This window comes from Manis javanica, chromosome 8 (assembly GCF_040802235.1).
Source record: "Manis javanica isolate MJ-LG chromosome 8, MJ_LKY, whole genome shotgun sequence".
Lineage (NCBI taxonomy): Eukaryota > Metazoa > Chordata > Mammalia > Pholidota > Manidae > Manis > Manis javanica.
The window spans coordinates 36,964,340-36,984,950 of NC_133163.1; the positions used below are offsets into that span (position 1 = coordinate 36,964,340).

The 20,611-nt window shown below is 38.2% G+C and overlaps 1 protein-coding gene across 2 annotated transcripts in view; it reads left to right on the forward strand.

The window, feature by feature from the left end:
• Positions 1-6,867: 6,867 nt before the first annotated feature.
• PPP2R5E (protein phosphatase 2 regulatory subunit B'epsilon) overlaps positions 6,868-20,611 on the forward strand; it is a 138,268-nt gene continuing 124,524 nt past the window's right edge. Inside the window, exons 1-2 of one of the 2 annotated variants that reach the window (XM_073242286.1) lie at positions 6,868-7,483; positions 9,606-9,766. In XM_073242286.1, coding sequence (XP_073098387.1) covers positions 9,610-9,766 — 157 coding nt within the window. In that variant the 5' untranslated portion in view covers positions 6,868-7,483; positions 9,606-9,609. Of the gene's footprint in view, positions 7,484-9,602; positions 9,767-20,611 lie in introns of both variants that reach the window. The other variant, XM_017669193.3, reaches the window with a different exon arrangement.

Here is a 20,611-nt window from a genome sequence, read left to right on the forward strand (position 1 = left end):
TCCCAGGGCACAGAGAGTGAGGACAAGTGAGCATCCTTATTCCCAACTCTGAAAATGCACCAGGGAGGACTAAAGGAATGGACGGAAGAATGTAATCCTGGTGAGTATTTACCAATAAAGTGAAAGTAATCTATGTGACTCACTTTGGATAGTTCCTGGCCTATTGTAAAGAATACCTTAAACAAACAAGGTGTTGCTAGAAGTGAATGAAAGTTTGAGTATCACAGGGTGCTGCTTAAATATCACCTCCTCTTTTTCCCTCTTTGTTTCATCCTGCTTTCCCCTCGTGATCACAAGGTATTACACTGGGTTCTGTAGTATCATAATTAGCCCTGATCATAACATCTTGTTATGCTCTAGAGTGACAGTACTTATTATATCTTACTCAGATTTGAATTTCCACAGAGTGCAGAGTAGGTACTTAAGTGTTTGGGATTAATGCGTGAGGGAATGATTAAATAAATAAAATTTGATTAGGAAAGTTCTTCTATATTGAGTGAAAGCCTTATTGAAATGTACTGGCTATGATGGTGCCTTCTCTGGAAGCTGACCAGTTGCTACAATTTGCCTATGAAACCAGTAACTTTTAATTTTGTAACCTTTTCCCTCTAAATGGCCCAGACAGCTGGAATTTTATAGTTTGAATTTGTCTTTTCCAAAATTGGTTTTTCAGAAAAACTTTCTCATAAATATTTTGTTCCAGGTGCCAACTGGGTTGTTAACTGGGTCACTAGCCTAACAAATCTGAGAATATAAGCTTTCTTGACTTAGAAAAAACATCAAACAACATTTTCAAATATCAGAGGTGACTACAGCCATTATCTGTATTTTCAAAGCTCTTTAAACCTAAGTTCTAGGAGAAAAAAACCTCATTAACAAGGTTGCTTGGATTCACACTGCAACCTAACACTACCAGTGTGCTTCCCACCAAAGACAGAATGGGGGTTCTTTATCATTTTGGAAAGAGAAAAGTGACAAGAGAAAGAGGCTTCATGTTTTCTATATATTCTACCCAGCACTATATACAAACCAGCTTGAAGAGAGGATTTCCGGGGGCAAGAACAGGCAGTAAAATGTAGAATTTTAGAACCTATCTTCTGGTCTAACTCCTGCCCAAGTCTGCCACTTAGTAGATGTGTAGCCTTGGAAAAGAAATTAATGTTTTCTGTATCTTAGTTTCTGCATCTGAAAAATGGGATAAAAATATCTACATTAATGGCTTATATTGAGGATTAAACAAGGTAATACCTGTAAAATGTCTGCTGCCTTTCCTGCCTCAGTGTGTTCAATGACTAATGCTGATGATGAAGACTTCGTCCTTTGTTCCTATTTGGTTTACTTTATGACTTAGTATAAGACATTTAATCTCAGTATTTTATTAGCCTTTCCTTCTGTAAGATGGAGAAAATTGTAGCCTTGTATTGAATTACTTGGACATATCATTAGTAAGCAAGGATTTAGAGAGGTAACTTCTTACAGCATGAAGAGGCGTGGCCCTTGGAAGAACTGGGTTCAAATTGTGGTTCTACGAGTAGTTACTAGCTCTGTGACACTGGATAACTTCCCTGAGCCTCACTTTCCTTATTTATGATTTGGAATTAGTATGTGTCTAGAGAGTTAAGGTTCAAATTAAATAACATGTTTGCAGTTATTACCAGTACCATGTAAGATTGTACATGTTGACCTTGTTTATTTGGTTTTAATAACAGGGTGCTCAGATTCAAGCTTTCACTTTGTTTTTGCTGGGTTTTTTTAGACATTTTAGAACATTTTAGCAGTGATTTACCCTATGGTCATAGATTTTATCCAATTTTATTGACATCTTGAAAACAATGTTCTCCCTCTGATAAATAAAATTAATTTCTAGATGCAGCATTCAACCATAGGCTGCATTTTCTAAAATATGGCTTTGGTGTTTTAAGGAATACAATAAAATCAACCTATTGCAAAGCAGCAGTCTGCTAAGAATAAAGCTTATTTTCATGTTTGGTAGGTCACTACACTGTTTCTCCTCATGTAAATGTGTTCTAGGGTGACTTAACTCTGCAAGCATTATTCTTAAAAATATCTGCTTTGAATCTAAAAAAAAAAGCCAACAAATAAATTAGATTTGATGATTTACATTAAGAAAGAATTTAGGGTCAATTTAAATAATTTCCTTTTGTGCCTAAGATTAGATTTCATCTAAAGATTCCTGTCAGTTTAACCCTTAGAAAAACGCCAGATTTAGGGCCTCAGAGTAAACTGAGGCTTGGAGAGGTAAAGTGATTTGCCTCTGTTATTAGTCAGTATTCTTTTGGGTGTAAGTTACAGAAATTCAACTCCAAAGTAGCTTTAACAAAAAAGGGAATTTACGGGCTCATGTAACTAAAACTAGCTCCGGATGAAGCTGAATCCAGCCACCCCAATGCAGCTGCTCTTCCACAGCCCTGGCTTCCTCAGGGTGAGGGCGGGGAGGGAGATGGTCATAAGTGCTCCAATTTACAGCACGTCTGTGGTTTATGTTTCAGGAGGAAGAGAGGCATTTCTCTCTCAGCATACCCAGGGCAAATCTCGGGATAGATCCAATTGATACCCTTGGGTGGTACCCATCTCTGTGGGGAAGAGAAGAGGGAAGCAGCATGGCTAAACAGTCCCATCAGGATCACATGAGGTGAAGGGTGTGGTCCTCAAAGGAAAGAGGGGTGTTGGGGGAAGTAGAGAGCTACCACACCAAGACTAGACCATTACTACAGGCATGGTCTAGATTAGAAATGGGACCTTAGTCCTAGTGCAGTTTGGGAGGTCACAGTGAGGAAGAGAAACTGGTAAGCTTTGAACAAAAATAGTTTGAGCCTCTTTTAGAGGGATATAAATTAGAGATGAAGATAAAGCTCTGAAATGAAGTTAGGTCAAATGACCATTTTTTACTTCCAGAAAGGTATGGCTATTGTAAAATGCAAATCCTTGTTATTGCTAATGAATGCTCCCACACGCATTCTGTAATTTAGTGTGGAAGGTGATTGAAAGGCATATTCTCATTTCTTTGCTCCTTGTTTTCTTCCCGTCAAAATAAAATTTGGAGGAATTGAAAAAAATGCAGAAAAGTTAAAAGTTTCTAGATAGAAAGAAAAAAATATTAAAAAAGAAAGTGGATAATTATGGTAGTAACTAGTATTCATTGGGCAGTTAACATAGGCCAGGCACTGTAGTAAATGCATAACTCATTTATATCGGATGACCATCCTATGAATTAGAAAGTATTAGCCTGCTTATGTACAGGCTGAGAAACCAAGGTTGTGAGTGTGCGTAATTTACCCCAGCTCCCGACTCTCAGAGCTGGGATTCTTCTACCTCTGGTATATATGATTCCAGAGTCTGTGTTCTCATCATTATGTTTATAATTAGTTCCAGCTTTAGTTCACTTAACTGTATAATTTGACTATTTTACAAGCAAAATTATTGCTTATGGTACATTACTTTGTGTTTTATCCTGTGTGAAATAAAGTGCACTGGAAGCTGGTTTTCTTCTTTCCTATCAGAGACAGGGACCCTCTTCCTGCCTTGATCTATCGGTGACCTAGGGCCTCTCACTGCTAGGTAAGGAACTAGAGCACCTGAACATTTTAATCTTAAGCAATAATTACACACGTTAATCATGTGGAAAGTCATGAATAACATATAAACCTTGAGGCAAATATGAAAATGTAACTGCACTATTTAAATTATGACCCAAGAAAATGTCACTGCTAATGGTGTTTTCTGTGTAGATAAATGTGGTTCAAAGAAATATAACACCAAAATCCCTTGTCTACACTAGCTATGTGTATACACTCCCTTTTGTTTTTCCTAACAGATAGCTCTTGCCCCAGGCCTTTTCACTGTTTTTCTCTTTCAGCCCACAGCCAGTTTCATGTACCATCTACCCACCACACACGTTGGGCTAGTCTACCTTTGATAATGATGTCTTAGCACAGATTTTTTCCTCTACTGGTTGATAACTGGTTTGATGATGCTTCTAATTATCTTAGTCCTTCTTTAGTTCACCAGTCAGCCACCATTTGATAGTCTATGTCTTCTGGTCTCATCACATGGCCAGCCCACCAGTAGATTCACGATAAGTTCAGTCTTGATATCTGGGAAGTGAATGCTTTCATCCAATAGCAATAGACAGTGTTTTGTCACTGACTTGATAAAAGCTTGATAATAGCTTCCCAGACGGCGATAATGTATTTCATTTTTTATTACCTAGAGTAGCAGTCTCCAAACTTTATTGATCATTTCCACCAGTATATTTTTTTGGAAGCAATTCTTAACCAAAATATGTATATTTATTTATAAAATATATACATATGCACCATCTTTAGCTTATCGCAGTCACCATATATGCTTAAGGTTCATTGTTGATGGTGGATATAAATTCACAAATTAATCTTGATGAATTTGATTTTTTCAACAAAATTTGGATTAGATTGTTATTTTAACTTTGAAATGTGCGGCCGAAGATACCATAAATGTCAGTTCTGTCATTTGCTTGTTTTCCTGTTTTCTTTGCAAAGGACTCTGATAAAGCCACTTGTCTTTTTTCTGTAGCTTATTTTAGTTAAACCTAGGTAATATAATCGAAAAGGCACTTAACTGAACCTAGCAAACTGCAGTAAGTCACTACATGTTGACAGGGACTGATTGGGTGGAATCACCTCTGCTCACCCCTGGAAATGGGTAACTTCCATTTTTCCTTGGAGTAATCTTATGCTGTTCTTGACTAAGAGGCCATTCTGTGGACTGAGTGCAGGGTCACTCATTCTGTATATATAATATTTGTTGGGCTTAATACCTTTCTTTTTCTATTAGAACTGAACACAAATAGATGTCCTCATGTCTTTTTCTCTTGCATCTCAAGTGGATTGCTTTGCACTATTCTTGTAATGTACGTACCCCTGGGATGCATGGACCGCCTTTAGAAGCTATTGGTACACAGAGCAATTTCTCACAAAGGCAAGGATGTTTTCATTTAAAAAGATCTGCTCATTTTAGATGTTACTCAGCCATTTTATAGAAAATGAAATAATTTTGAAATGAATTGTCTTTATAGAGATTCCATAATTTGCAAAATCCCCACTCTACTTCTAAGCAACAGCTGTGACCATTTCAAACGTGTACTACTCTTTGCTAGTTCAACTGTTGCCAAGGGAAACTGAGTTGGCTTTAAAATCTTCCTTGGTTTTAATAATGCATTCACCCTTCCAGAAACTGAGCAAACATGTTCCGCATGGCTGGGACACTGAACTTTTCATAAAGACTGGTAACTGGTAATTGAGCTGTGGAACTGTTTCATGAAGGTAGCAAGGAGACTAGTATTCTAACCAGTTTTATGCGGCCTCGTGGTAATGAACTTTTCAAAGCAAAAACGGGCTCTTCTATACAATAGCCAATTTAGAGACAGTAGGGGGAGCCTACCATCTAAGAGAGCCATCTTTTCCTGTTTCCAATTTCATTTCAAACAGTATTTTAAAAAGTCTTTCTTGGCACTCAAGAGCCATATCTGGGAGTGTGCACAGAAATTTGCAACACAAATGTTAACACAAACAAGAAAAATGCATTTCTTTTGTCACTTGCACATTTATGTATAGTTCTATTTCCTAACTGTATAGAAAACATGTTATAATACCGAGGGGAAAAACTAAGCTACAGAACAGCATACACAATATTCAAAAGAAAAAATACTGGAAGTACATCAAAATACTAAAAGTGGTTATTTCTGGGTTGAGGTGATTATGAATGTTAACGTTTTTTTCATTTACCAACTTTTGAATAACTGGTTCGCAGACATTTTAAGTTATCATTAACAATGCCTTTCTTTCCCCCTCCCCCAAAGATGTACGTAGTGTGCCTTCAAACAGAGTGGCAACCTAAGAATATTCTCTGGAAGTGCACCTTTTGGCTTAGGGCTCACCCAGGATGCAAATGCTTCTCTGAATAATTTATCACTTGTTCTAGCTAGAGCTAGGTGAAGTCTCCTCCATAAACTCTTCTCATCTAACTTGCCAATCAAAATTTTCAAGCTCCTACAGACTGCTGCTGGGTTTCCATGAGCTCTGTGCAGATGGAGGGCAGATATAGTTGATCTAAAACATGATGGCTTAGTCAGCCCTCCCACCTGCATAAGCTACACTGAGCTGGACTCAACCAAGGTTTGCAGGAGCTTCAAGGAGCTGATATTCTAAACAGAGGAAAAGGAGACGAGGTGAGAGAATTCGAAGCGATACCCAACCCTTGGCCCAGGTCCCCCGGGGTTCAGGTCTCCCATAAGATTCAGCGGAGAGCGACTGTTGGTGGTTTCGCAGGTGGCTACAAGGGGCCATTTACACAAGTAGTGTAACAGAGACGGGGGCGAAGGGTCTTATTTCCTTCTAATCACCGCTGGATCCCGTCCTGAGAGGGACTCCTCGAGTCTCGAAACGCCATCCTACCGCTGAAGGGGGCGGAATCAGGGCCCAGAAGGCTCCCCCACCCTTAGCCGATCCTCGTCTTTGGAATTCTCTGGTTGAAGAGAACCACGGCCCACAACTCCCGCAATGTGCGGAAGACCATTCCATTGATCTATTAGTCGCACACCACCCGAGCTTCTGGAACTCCTCACTGAGAGAGCGCCGCCGTGACCCCTACCCAACCGTCTGGCGGAAGCGGTAGCAGCGCGGCCTGAGATTGCCGCTGCATCCGGGTCCCTCTCGCCTCAGCCCAATCCTAGGCCTCCTCTCTTCCTACCATCCTGTTTCTCCGCCCCCCCGCCGCCAATCCCTGATCGGCTCTCAGCCGAACATGCTGGCATGGGAGTGAAGGCAGACGCTGACCAATGAGGAGTCGCTTCCCGTTTGAAGCCCCCAGTGAGTGGGTGCCGGAGGCGGGCTCTGCTGGCCAGAAGGGTCGGTTGCGCGTGTGCCATGGACTCAGCTGCCCGGTGATATTGACAATAGGAGAGAGAAAGGGGCATTGACCAGGACCCACCGCGGCTACTGAACGGCGGCTCTGGCAGCGGCGGCTCCAGCTCCAGCGACCCCTCCTTCTCCTTCCTTCTTCTCCTGCTGCTGCTACGGATCCAGTCTTCCTCCCTTCCCCCCTCCCCACGTCGTCGCTGCCGCCGCTGGGTCCGGAGCAACGAGCAGAGGCGCCGCCCGCCGGGAATGTGAACGAGGAGCCACCGGCGGAACCGCAACGGGGTCGGTGCCGATTTGATGGGACGGGCCCGCGGGGGAGGAGTGTGAGGCCGCCCGCCGCCGCCGCTGGAGCGCTGAGGTTCAGGTCCGGCCGTGAGGCCTAGAGGCACCGCCACCGCGGAACCGAAGGGACGCCGCGCCGGACAGCCGTCGCCCCGGGCTCCGTGCCGCTGTCCTGACCTCCCCCTGCAGGTCCCGGTCCCGCCGTCCGCTCCCGCTGCAGCCCTCGCGCGTCTCCCGCCCCGCGAAACCACAGATCATTCGGATTCTTCCCCAGAAGCTTCAAGGTAACTTTGTCCCTCCAGCACCGCGGCTTGCCTTCTTCCCGTCCTCCTTCCCGTCTTACGGGGGAACCTGCAGGACACCGGCCTCGGAAGGCCTGGCCCGGGCAAGCGAGGGATGCCGCGGGATGGGGTGCGGGAGAGGGAGCGCCAGTCCCACTTGTCTGATTTACCCGCAGATGCTTCTGATGATGCTTCTCATTCACTCATCCCCTCCCCCCTTTTTCTCTACGTTCCTCCATAGGAGGCATATTCTTGTCCCCCTTTATCCACTGACGGGGCGGGGAAAATGGAGGGACTGGTGTAGGGGATAGGATTCTCTTAACAGCTTATCTTCAGGGTTGGGAGTGAGCATCTCTACAGACAAACTCCCTTCCCTGCATTCTCCTCCACCCCAGTACACCTTTTGGATTATCCTGAGCCTTGGAAATGCCCTGTACCCTCTGCTTAGAAGATGATAAGGCTTTGAGCGCCCTGTTCTAGGGCTAAACCTGTTTCCCTGGGCTTTGCACTGACCGCTGCTGCTGCAAGTTCAATTCTGCAGCGCTTTAGGGTTGAAATCCTTGACGTTTGTTCTGGGCCTCGGGCGGAAGGGACAAATAATAATAAAAAAAATGCTACCAATCAATCATCTCTAGAGATGGGCGATGAGAAATAAATAAGAGACTGAAAGAGTGATGGAGGAACAGGATTTACTGCAATCTTGTGTTTTTAGGGTTAAATGAAATCTAATTCACATACCAGATTGGAAAATCTGCTTCTAAATTTACATACCAATGTAATGTGGAGCTTCTTGCTATGAAGAATTTTAAGTGATCTTACTTACTTCTGTGTGCGTGTGTGTGTGTGTGTATAGGTACTCATAGTTTGCAATTCCATTTTGAATGTATCACATTTTAAGTCTAAATAAATTGGGTAGATTTCTAAAAACTTTTTTTTTTAAGAGACCCAAACAAGTCTTCAAAATTCCAAACAGTAACATAATTCAGTTTTGTGTTTTGTTTATGTTTTTGTTACTTTTATTTTGTCAGGTAATCCAGATAACTTTTTATTCTTAACATGTTCAGGAAGAAACTCCCTTTTTTACTTAGAGATTAAAAAACGCCATTGGAATGACAGGTAATTTGAGTTTCAGCATTTCCCCCATATGCAGTATTTTTATTTGAATCTGCCATGAATCTTGCCTGGAGCCACTGTCCATGGAAATTATGGCATCTTTTTAAATTGATGAATGCAACTGAGCTTAATGCTTGTTACTTTTAGGAAGTAGCCTTCATTTTAATAATTTGAGAAGGTTAAAAAATCCTAAACTGTTTCGTTCCATCAGTTTGGTGGAATGAAAGTTGATATTTGATGATGAGTTGCAAAGGAACTCAACTTGGTTGTCTAAATAGGCTGTGAATTTATGTTTTCATTTCAACTTCAGTGCATGATTTCATCATAGTTTTGTTTATTAAGCTTTAATAAGTTAAGATGGCTTTATTCAAGAAAGAAGACTTCTTTGAACTGATTTTAATTATGCCTTTTATGTGTTCTGTTTAAAGTAATCTAGCCTGGCCTCATTTGCAGTGTGGTGTAGTTTATCACAGTTAACACAGTACATTGCATTAGAAGTCATGCCTAGATAGTCTCAGTAGTTGTAAATTTCACCTTGCTGTAATACATTGGTGTAGATTCTTGAAGTACAATAAAGATTTCAACTCCAGAGCCCATTCATAATATTAACTATATTGGGAAAATGTATTGATGGAAGTTTTCCAGCTGCAAAATAGCTCCAGAATTACTTCAAGAATCTCAAGATGAGAAGAAATTTGCAGTTAGAAAATGAGTAGATGGCTTACAAGGGTTCTTCAAGTGTAAATGAGCATCTTCATTGCTTATCGTAGCAGGAGCAGCACAGTCCATTAGAATTACAGTATTGTTTCTGTGGTAGTTATATTACTCTCATTTTCCACCAAATTGTTATGTTTTTCCATTGGACATATGACTTTTCTTAATTTTATTTGCTGCCTTTGTCACATACTCTCATTTTCATGAATGTTGGGTACAGGAATGTTAGAATTTGTGTAACTCATGTGCATGCTTCCACTTTGGGAATGTGTTTATGATACCTCTTTCTCTTTAGTAGGGATATGTCCTCAGCACCAACTACTCCTCCATCAGTGGATAAAGTAGACGGATTTTCTCGGAAGTCCGTCAGAAAAGCCAGACAGAAGAGGTCGCAAAGTTCCTCACAGTTTAGGTCTCAAGGCAAGCCCATTGAGTTAACACCTCTGCCGCTGCTAAAAGGTAAGTCTTATGACCAGGTGATGGATACCTTTTCAATTGATCTTTTGATATGTATGTATAATTCCCTTCTAGGAGGATTTCATATTTGTTAAAATTCTGTGTTGTAGGTTGAAGGGATGGGAGATTTCAGACATGTTGAAGTTACTGATGTGTGACTAAATATACCCACTCTCCTTGTTAAAGGGCTCAATTTAATATAAATAGGTGTAGACAAATGAAAAGAGACTTATCAGGAGAATCTCTCACACTGATAAAAACTGAATGCCAGAGAAACTTTAAGATGTTCTGGGTCTGTGTTTTTAATTTTTTCTTCTTTTGACATTTAGATGTGTACATTGCATGTGATGACAACTATAAATTGTATGGCCTAGTCACAGGGAGTAGATCTATAGAGGAACTGGTACTATTAGCTTATATAAAGAAAATCATGTTTGAAAGGATTCATTTTTAAATCAAGAAAAAATGGTCATTATTAATTCAGTACATGCATTCTTGTTTTCAGATAGTACAAATAGAAAATGTATATGATGATCATACTTGTTTAATGCTACTTTTCTCTTTCCTTTGGAATGAATTAAGGACAACTTTTTAATTTGAGAACTTTTTCATTTAAATTAGATCTCTCAATTTTTGTTTGGGTATGTGGATGCTTTTTGTTCTTTTAATTTTCACCTGTTTGCTTTATATTATGAACAGGCATTGTTTGAAATGTATTGGAACATAGCATAGATAGCATGGAAACTCTCTGAGTCTACTTTTGAAAGTAGACTTGTCTGCTGAACACATAAGAGTGAGAAGAAAGCATGAATAACACAGTGCACTTCGTGTCTTAGAAAATCAAGAATCCTCATTTGCTAGTTTGTTAATGTATATTTATTTCTGTAATAGTTTGTGAAGTAAGAAAGTATTATAAGAAAAGCGGGAGTTTGACTAGAAAAGATCATCAATTTAGCCTAGGATATTTCAAGCTTGTATTTTTTCTTATGTGAACATTTTTTTTCTAAGGGAGGGAGATTCATAAATGGGAATTGGGTGTTTATATTTCAAATTGGTGGAAACTAAATGAATACTGATTAGTGTAAAGATGGTAATTTACCACTTAATAAAGATGAGCTCTTACAAGTTTGAGAGGAGGAAATTTTGGCTAAAGATTTTGCTGGTAAAAATGTAAAAAAGAAAGCATGACGCTTTGGAAGAAAAATGAAAGAAAAAACTTTTTAGAAATAAAGATATGCTTGAAACACTAAGTTGACAGGCATATTGGAAACTTTAGTAACTTAGTCTGAACCAGATAGCATCTATATCTGGTAACAATCTTTATTCTGAGGAAGCAGATTAAACTATTTTAGGATTAGAACTAAAAATTTTAAACCTTATTGTTTCATTAATTCTGGGGATGTCTAAGTTAGACCTTAACTCACCATTCATAGCCAGGGTATTAGTTTTGTGGGTAGTGAAAGAGGCATGCATGAGAATTTGGCACATGTTTTAGTATTTTCTTGTTCCTTATCTCATTATTTTTCATTGTGGTAAAATATACATAACATAAAATCAACCATTTTAACCTTTTTCAAGTGTTCATTAGGTGTCGTATATAGTACATTCACACTGTTGTACATCCATGTCCATAATTTATTTTCTCTTACCCAACTGAAACTCTGTACCCATTAAGCACTAGCCCCTTGGCAACTGCCATTTTACTTTCTGTCTTTATGAATTTGATTAATTTTGGTACCACGTGTAAGTGGAGTCAGAATATTTGTCTATTTGTGATTGGTTTAGTATAATGTCCTCAAGTTGAAGCCATGTTGTAGCATATGTCAGAATTTTCTTCCTTTTTAAGACTGAGTAATATTCCTTTGTATTTATATACCACGATGTCTATCTGTGAATAGACACTTGGATTGTTTCCACCTTTTGATTTTTGTGAATGCTGCTGTGAACATGGTGTGCAAATATATGTACAAGTCCCTGCTTTCACTTCTTTTGGGTATATACTCAGAAGTATATTGAATTGGTTAGGTCATATGATTAATTGAAGACTTGCCATAGTATTTTCTATAGCAGCTGCACTATTTTAGATTCCAACTAGCAATGCAAAAGGGTTCCAATTTCTCCATATCCTTACAATACTTGTTTTTTTTTAAATAATAGCCATTTTGATGTATGTGAAGTGGATTTCATTAAGTTTTGCTTTGCATTTCCCTAATGATTAGTGATGTTGAGCATCTTTTCATGTGCTTATTGGCCATTTGTATATCCTTTTCTCATTTTTTAAGTGAAGTCTTAGGGTATTAAAAAATTTCCAAGAACTCTGCTCTCCAAGAATATGATTTTTGTGACCTTGTATGTTTTGCCAGCATGGGAGAACTGGAGAGCAACAGAACCGTATGATTAAATTAGATACATCCACAGGCTTATTTCAGGCAGACTACAAGTGATTCTTGTGTAGTAAGCATGTTCTGGGAAAATATTCTGGAAAGCATTCCATAAGTTCCTTATCTATAGAATAACAAGGAAGTACAATCAGATACAGACTTCAGAAATGTGTATTTGCTCTTGATTTTTATAGTGAATGTAAAGGGTTTGTTAAATGACCCTTGTTTTCCTTACAGTGGATTGACTTTTATTTGTGTTTTGCCTTCTCACCATTGTTAGGAAGTAATTTATACAGAAAATACAGGAAGATTTTCTTTTTCTATCTCCTTAGGAGAAACCAGAATAAATTATATATGTTTGCCAAAGGATAGTTTTGAATTCAATTTTCTGTTGAATTACTTTGACTAGATTGGAAGGTTGAGTTAATTTTATTTGGGGGTACAATATAAATTGCAGTTCAGTTTTGTGGGTTGCTTTAAAGTAAAAGGTATGTCCCCAAGGTCTTCAATTTTAGGGGAGTTTGAAGATGGAAACATGTAAACATAGTAATTTTGTAATTCATCTTTTTAATATGTAATTTTGAAAGCTCAAAAATTAGGTATTCACTAATAATCACTTGTTTTGTGTCTATGCATTATCAATGTTTATTATATGCATCCTAATGTTTGACCTATGAACAATACTGCCATTAATTATTAGCACTTAAGAGACTCTTCAGTTGCAGAACTGTTACAAAGTGAGAGCAAAATTTCATCTATTATGCTCTTTTTCTAATAGGTGAGGTTTCGAAATTTGTATCAGTGATGTTATGTCCTGTAGAAAGCCACACCAGCATGTAGTTCTGTGTAAATGCAAGGAGAATAACCTGGTTTTTGTTCAGATTTTATAATGAAATTGCAGGATAAACCTTGAAATACAGACCTCTCAATTTTCTCCATTTTCATATACTTCTGAAAATGCCTTCAGAGAGTCCTAAAGTTTTTGAGCTTGAAGGACTCTTAATCATTTTCCTGATAAGGGAAATCCAGTGGAGGTTTAGTGCCTTATGTGTGTGATAAGAAAGTAAACTCTAAGATGCTTTCCTGTGCCTACATAGCAGGAGATAAAGCAAGGTTTGACAGTTCTCTGGGTAAGTCTGACTAAGAACCATCAAACTAAACACTTAGGCAGATAGACAAACACACATTTATAATAATAATAATAATGAGGAGGAGGAGGAGGAGAAATGGCAGTAGTAGCATCTGGTTGGGTGATTTAAATCTCCCTACCACATTCTCTCATACCTTATTTCCTTCTTTCTTGGGCTGTAAAAGCTTATATAAATTTAGATTTGAGTGAAGTGTTTTTTGATAACTACCACCTCTTTGAAATAGGATTGTAATGAAAGTGGCATCATTATTTCTAGCCTCACGATTTATTATATGTTTCTGAGGTATCTTGCTGATAGTTTGGGCATTGAGTATTAAGCATTCCAAAAATTGTGATGACTGGAGGTACCATTCAACAGGAAAGCCCCTATTGGTGTTGAGACCTTCAGGTCAGTACATTGTGCTAATGTAACACTCCTTCTCTAATGACAACTTTCTTTTTAAACTTTAGGTTTATGATTCAGCTTACATTTTTATTTTTTAGGGTGGTAATTCACAAGCACTTTGAAAATTATAATTTAAAACCAGTTTTTGTGCTTTTCTGATACTTGGGTGGGATAGTTCTCATTCATCTGTCTCTGCTTTGTATAATATAAAGAAGAAATATGCAGATGCAATTCCCAGTTTTTATAGGGCTAGGGCTGTAAAGTGACTTTATAATGAGAATAGTCTCTTAAGGAATAATGTCCTCCACTTTAGTGTTTACCATCCTACTTGTGTGACACAGGGTTGCATGGGAGAAAGTGCACGGGCTTGTTGCTTGCAAGAGTCTGAGTGCACTCACCATCTGTGTTCCTTGGGGCGAGTGAATTAACTTGTCCATCAAATGGGGGGGGAAATCTATTGATTTCCTTGTCTATCAAATGGGGATGATAATAATAGTTAATAGATATGGCAATACTGCATTCAATAAATAATAGCTATTGTTATTTAGCTGGGATTTCAGAAGTTAGAATATAAATAATGTGGAATTATTATTTGACTTTTTATACTTTCCCAGCGAACAGTTGACACTGGAAATTTCTCTGAAATTATGAAACCAGAGCATAGTTTTGCAGTCATAAGCCTTTTTCAGCCCCCAAATTTTCAACCCTTAAAACAGTGTGCCAGTGTATTGAATTTAGTAGACTATTTATTTTAAACATCTTTATTTGGAGATTTTCACCTACTGCATTGGTATCCTGCCACAATTTTTAATGTAATGCTTCTTATTTTTCACTTACTCATTTTTCCTCCCAACTTGGTTCTCTAGTTCCTCTTCCCAAAAGCAACCAGTCATAATATTCTCATATGGAAAGTATATGCTTGAACCCTTGACTAAATTTAAAATGCATTGAGCAACCTGAAAAAATACATATGTGTATTTTTTTAAATGGGAGAATTCCATAGCACTTTTCAGATTCTCAAAGGGGTATCTGAATAAAAAAATGTTAAGCACCGTCAATCTAGTTTGTGCCTTAGATAAGTGGTGTATATTTTTTAGATAACTAAATTGTGTGTGTGTGTGTGTGATTTAAAAAATAGAAGCTTTGCTTTTGAACTAGCACATCAGTAAGTTAATAGGTGTCAACGTTCGGCTTTGTAGCCTTTGAAATAGTCTGATGATATTTCTCTTTTAGGGAAGAAATGATAAGTTTTGCACAAAACCAAGTGAAAATTACACCGTATTCATGTGTGAAAGATTATACCCCATTGTAATGGAGAGGTATTTCATTCACTCCTGGAAGGAATAGTTTTTCTTTATATATCCTAATTATTTCTGTTGCATAGAGAAAATTCCCTTATAGAGTTGTATGTGGGCCAAAAGATACTGTGCATAAACGTTCCTGGTTTATTAATCATTTAAAAGTAGGGTAGCAACTTGCATTCATATCCCATTCCATCTGAGTGTGATAATTACTCCTTGGTTCCTTCACCTAGGCCTTGTGGATTTCTGGTTGTGAAGAGGGTACATGCATCATGGATGGGCTTCAAGGTTCTAAGAACTTCATCAAACTATATGTAAAGTTTCTGAGTATGTGCATGTTTTGAACGACAGAGTTCATTGCTTTCATCACATTAAAGATTTAACCCTATCATTCCTGCTTTTTCTGTATAGTTAAAAGCCTTTGGCTTAGACTAAAAGATTGGGAATTACTGTTGTCATTAATATTATTATTATTACTATTTTTGAGTCTCATCTTAGATGTGTGTGTACACATACACATTGGACACTTAACCAGTAAATGGTGTCAGCTAAAAAACAGAATTCATCATAATGTAGGACTCTTGAGGATATTACCCAGCTAAGGCATAAAAAGAGGTGCCAAATGAATCTTCTCATAAGGTGAGGTGGTCCTTTTCTACCTAGAACTTTCTTCTCTGACTTCACATCATTCTTCAAGTTTCAGCTCAAATGGGATCTTATTAGGGACCGTACCTCATGACTTTAAAAAATAGTCTTTAAAGTTTCTATGACTCTATTGTTTCTTGAGTCTTATGTTTTAATCTGAAATTATTTTATCTTTGTTTATTAACTTGTATGTTATCTGTTTCTCCTCCCTGGTTAGAATATAATCTTCGGTGTAGAAACCTTGTTTCTCTAATCTCTGGGGCCTAGAACACTGCTTCATACATAGTTGGCATTCACTAAATATTTGTTAGTAGATTAATGAACATTGTTAGTTGACATCTAAATTATTAATAAGTATAAGCATAAGCTTTTTTCCCCCAAACCTAGGCTGTTCAAGTTTTGTTTAACTTGTAATTTATATAGAATTATAAACTTTTTTAATGAAGACTTTTTATTTTTAAAGGATCAAATTGCTGGGTGTTCACTTAAAATCTTCAGAAAGGCTTTTTGCATGGGTAATTCTGTATGTTTCAGGTTAAAAACAGGAGTGGTATTTTGTGGACTGAATGGAGTGGATTTTATATATGATATACTAACTGTGATTCCTTTTACTTAGGGGACTCATACTTCTTGTTCTGCAGAAGTTAAGCTGTGAAGCACAGTGACATTCCTTTTTTTGGTTGGTGTTTGGGGACTGAATTATGGGCTAATCAGATTATCAGACTTTATATAGTTTAGGAGAGAATTGCTTGTCTGAATATTATAATGAACTTTTATAGCAGTGTTTTATGGTCAAATTTTCTTTTATCTTTAAAACTTACTTTGTGATAATGTTAGCCTCTTAGTACTAATTAGGTTTTGTAGTGCGAAAGAACAATAAAGTTTCTAAAGATACTTCAAAATTGCTGAGTAAGGTAGGTCTTTGGTTTGTTTGCAAATGGTGACATCCTCTTTTACTACTTAAAAATACTTTTCTACCCTTTCATTTAAAGATTTTTTGAAGACAAATATGCAGTCTTATTTTTGTTACAGTAGAAGTAAGCATATAATGCACATATTAATAGGACAGTGTATCATTATTGTATAATTGTATTATTGTCTAATATATTAGGACAGTGTATCATTATTGTATAATTGTATTATTGCCTAATATATAACAGTTATATACCTAGTATGTGTAACATAAATTACCTAAAAAAAGCAGGTGGCCTCCCTGAGGTAAAAATGGAGGCCCTGGAGTCACATACACCTAGGTTTGAATTTTGGATCTGCTCACAGCTATGTGGGTTCTAAAGCAATGTTTTTTTATCTCCAAAATTGGGAGACTATTAGAAGTCATCTCATAGTCAGATTAAGTGCCTTAGACAGATAAAACATATAGCTCAGTGCTGAGTATATTGTAGGAATTGGAGAATATATATTCTAATGAACATAATGGAAAATGCTTACCAGTGTTTCTCAGTTGACTTTTATTCCCTCAATATAATGCCTTGATTATTTTTATTTAAGGAAGAAAGATATGGAGTATGTAGTGCTGTGAGAAATAAACTTTTAAAGCAAAAAGGAGAATTGGTTCTTAAGAATCTCAGCATTACTATTTAGTTCACATCAATTTCAAACTTACTCTTATTTCAGGAGTAAGAACTTAAAGTGGCTAATGTAATTATAAAATTATTGTTAGATAAACTTATTTTGAAGTCCTCTGCTAGGATAGGATCTTTAAATTTTTTTTTGTAATTGCTGACTTCTGTCAGTAAAAATAACATGTATGTCTGTTTATACATTGTATACATATGCTATAATGCAAATACATAGTGCACATTAAGAACGTATACAGACACAGAAAGTGGAAAGTCATGATACTGAAAAATAAAATGTATAGACATTGTAGTACTTAACTTTTGTGCCTCCTTTTCCCTTGCTCATTTCCTCAACACCTGTACCTGTGGCCCTGAGCATATCTTTGTTTTGAGGTTTTGCTTTGAAGAGAGAGCCTTTTCTTCAGGTTTTGAGCCAGAGTGAGATGTAGTAGTTGAATGAGAAAACATCTTTATTTACCTTCTTGAGGTTTTTCCCAGGATTTTGAGTTTATTGCACCTTAAAGAAACCAAATCTGAACTGAAGGTTTTGCCAGTTTAAGGAGTATCATAGGTGGTTCTTTGTTGAAGGCTTGGATCTTGCTGTTGATGGGTGGGTTTCAGGGGGCCCTTGACACTCTGGAAATTCCAAGCAGTATTTGGCATCTCTGTGCAGATTGACAGTTTTCTGGAGAAAGTTTTTAGAGCTTTGACAAGATTCTCAAAGGAGTTTCCCCCAAATCTAGGAACCACTGCTTTACATGGTGGGTGTCAGTTTCCTCACTCAGCAGAGAGAGAGAATTTGTCATGTAATCCCTTTCAGTAGAAGGGAGATCTCATAACAAGAGGTTTCTTCTGCATGTCTCTCCTGATTCTTAGTTCTTTTTGATACCACACAGATTTTAAAATTTATGTGGAGGTAAAAGTTACTACATGAGTCTGGTGTGGTTGTTTGGAAATTTTTAATTGGTATCATTTGAAAAATTAGGCTGAATAAAGAGGATTTCCAAAGGTAAGGTTGAGTGTGCATGAAAAAGCATTTATTCTGGAATAGCTGTGGACCTGGAAGAAGTTGGAATGAGAAACTCAGGTTTTCTTTGCTGGGGAGAAAAGCGTTTAGTAACCAGTGATGGAGAAGACAGGCAGCGGCTACTTGTTGTGCTGTGTACCGGGCCAAGTACCACGTGGTGTTGCGATGGCGCTTCCCACCAACACCAAGGGCAAGGGGTGCTTGCTGTTAACTGAGGGACGAGCAACTTGCCCTCTCTTTCAGAGAGAGCCAGGATTGGGATCTCAGGCCCATCTGGTCCAAAGCCAGTGCCATCTCTGTTGTGTGCAGAGCAGTAGAGGAACACAGGTGAGAACTTGAGCTAACGACCATCTTGCTCATGCTATGCTGTGATGATATACTAAGTGAATCATCTTACTACTTCTCATAAGAAGCTTAAAGTTGGTGGAGACCGAAGTGATGAGAAAGAAAAGTGGGGAGCAGCTAGGCCGCAGCAGCACCATGTGGGGTGGGTACTGATGGGGAAGAGTCAGGGAAGAGCAGCAGGCCTCAGCGTGGCGCCTTGGAAAGACCAGGCAGCGCCGCTCAGAGGCTGGCAGGAAGGAAAGCCTCCTCACAATGGCAGGGAGGGGGAAGATGTTGCTCTGATTCCTGTGGGATTCAAATGCTGTCACGATAAGGACATGTCAGCCTTGGGGTTTGGTAGCATTCTGGCTATGGTATCACTTACAATTCATCTTTTCATTTTCTGGGGAACTAGTATATTATAGGAAAGGGCATGGGTTCAAGTCTAGGTAGTCATTCTAGCTTTGTGACCTGAGGTCAGTTACTTAACCTGTTTGGAGCTTCAGTCTCCACTTCTGTGCTATGGGACTTGTATTTCTCCAGGTGGTTATAAGGAATGATGTGAGTAACTGCCTAACATGTGGTCAGTTTCTTGATAAATATTCTTTCTCTTGATCTTTCTGTTTATCACTCATCTTTCTATGAGTCTCTCCCGTGGACCAGGATCTTGTTTCAGATTACAGTGTTGTGAGGGAAGAGATCTGGCAAAATTTCATCCATTTATGTAGGCGCCATGAAAGACTACACCTTATGGGGATGTTACATTTTGATTAGTTCCTGGTTGTTTATGCCTGGAATACTGTTCAAAGTGAAATATCAAAACATTAAAAACAACATGGAGAAAATTGGGGCTTAACACCATTTCAGGAAAAGTACCATCTTTTAATAAAGAAGACACAGGCTTTGGAATTAGCCTTTTTTTACCAAAGTGCCCCCAGAAGACACTGTCTGAAAAATGGAAGGGCATATTCCCCTGCCATACGTTACAAGGAAATACAGTGAGAAATCAGACTGGCTTCAACTTCCTAAGGAGCTACCTTCTTATTTGCATTTTGGAAATCACAGCTATTGTGTGCGTTTGCGCATTGTAGGTATGTAACACTTTTCTTTTTGAGTGAATGAGTATTTTGAAATCAAGGACATTTGTAGCAAAAATGAAGTCTCTTTGGGGTTCAGAAGGCTACTTCAATCTTTGTCTCAAGTTAATTTTTCAGAAAGATAGTGATGTATCAAAAGGACTGGTAGTTTTCCCTAATTTGTGAGCAAGAGTCAAAATGACTTGAAAGCAGATTGCTGGAAGGGACTTTTTAAAAGTAAAGAGATGTTTTAGTATTTCATGTTTTAGCTCTGTCCTGTCTTCTATGCATCCATCTACTTGTGCCTCTTCAACTCCATCCACAACTGGTACAACTAAGTGGCATGTTCACAGTAACCAGTCCTCCAGAAATAATATTCATTTCACTTTAAGGTATTTTAATTGAAAACAGTTAAGGTACAGTACTAAAACTCAGTAGTTCTAAAACTTACCTGGGATGTGGCTGGGTCTAGAGGGAGACTGTCTATAAGGTTTCAGGGATGAGCAACTTTGACATAACCTTTGGCTGCTGAGAAAACTTCACCCTTTACTACCTAGATTTAGTTACTCCTTAAAGATTTTGGTTAGAGCGGTGGTTTGTTGTGTTTAGATTTATATCTTAACATTGTAAAAGTCATTTCAATTAATGTTGATAAAGTGGGATTTACTTAGGCTTTTTGGGTTCAGTGGGATGTTCTAGTCAGGAGTGGTAGACCGTGTACTCACATTGTTGAATTATAGTGAGGCTCTGAATGAAATAAATTAAGTGCAGGTGTTTTTCAAGGTGTGTATGAAGCAAATGGCAATGAAAGGAGTCTGTAGATGACCTGGCTAAAATAGTCTCCTCCAAGGGCCTTAAATTTTCATTTTTGTACTTGCTCTCTGGGCTGTTTTAATTCAATCCATTAATTCATCACATTCTACTGAGTAGTCTTAGGCACCGGGCATGCCTTGGGAATGCAGTGACAAACAAATGAGAA